Source organism: Pundamilia nyererei, unplaced genomic scaffold, assembly GCF_000239375.1.
Source record: "Pundamilia nyererei isolate P.nyererei 1_Seehausen unplaced genomic scaffold, PunNye1.0 scaffold00499, whole genome shotgun sequence".
In the NCBI taxonomy this organism is placed as follows: domain Eukaryota; kingdom Metazoa; phylum Chordata; class Actinopteri; order Cichliformes; family Cichlidae; genus Pundamilia; species Pundamilia nyererei.
In genome coordinates, this window is record NW_005187900.1 from 161,444 (window position 1) to 162,457 (window position 1,014).

General features: G+C 40.1%; 1 protein-coding gene across 1 annotated transcript in view; it reads right to left on the reverse strand.

Annotated features, from left to right (window-relative positions):
• Positions 1-6: 6 nt before the first annotated feature.
• LOC102192294 (uncharacterized) overlaps positions 7-1,014 on the reverse strand; it is a 3,916-nt gene continuing 2,908 nt past the window's right edge. Inside the window, exon 4 of the mRNA XM_005754051.2 lies at positions 7-292. Coding sequence (XP_005754108.1) covers positions 28-292 — 265 coding nt within the window. The 3' untranslated portion in view covers positions 7-27. The remainder of the gene's footprint in view (positions 293-1,014) is intronic.

A 1,014-nucleotide genomic window follows, 5' to 3' on the forward strand; every position in this document is an offset into this window, starting at 1 on the left:
AAATCCAATCCATTATTATTATTATGATCACACTGCTCTCCTGGGGGAGGGTGAGACATTATGTGGTCCTTGATCACCTCCAGCACTGCTAGTCGACAGTGATCCATGTCTTCTGTCATCTTCTTGTCCATGATCATCATCTGTTCTCTTAGATAGTCCATCATCATCATGTGCACTTCTGGAAGATGGTGGAACATCATGTGGCCCGGGATCATCTACTGCACTGCTAGGTCTCAGTGGAACATGCTCACTCTCTGGCGTGTTGTCATTATCTGGTGTGTTTTCTGGTCTCCTAAGAAAACAGTAGGACATGCTCCCTGTCATTATTTGTGGTTAAAAAACCAACAAACAACCAAACAAAACCCAAAGATGCACATGAGAAAGTACATGTGAGAAACTGTTCTAACATCAGAGGAAACACTGTCAGTACATCTCAACATTTTCAAGTGTTGAGATGCTGACTGCTCGTGTCATTTTCAAGTGGACTTTTAGTGCTTTTAACAGAGTGTGCATATGGGAATTTCCGCTTATTTTGTTGATCTACTGTTGAACTTTGTTAGATATTATCTTTACACCTTGTTGATCGTATTCTTTTTCATTTTTGCCTTCATCAACAGCTTCCCAAGGAAATCTTGAAGATTTACTGGCCAAACAAGATCCACAGTCATAACCTGTTGGAAAAACGCAAGGCGAGTACATTCGGAGGAAAATATATAAAGAAGATAATGGAAATGGACAGGATATGCACTGAGGAAACCAGGCAACAACCTCACCAGACAAGCTCTGAAACTCAGAGGGGAAGAGACAAAGAAGAAGGCCAAGAATATATGGTAAAGAGATCTCAAAAAGAATACATTTGCCATCAGATTGAGAAAATGGCTCAAGATTGAGCATTTCTGAGGATCCTCATCAAAGGTCCATACTCCAGAGAAGGGTTAAGTAGGTAATATATGTGCTTTCTTTTTTTTTTTACAGCATATGTACGACCTGTTTAACTTGCACTGAGAACTCATT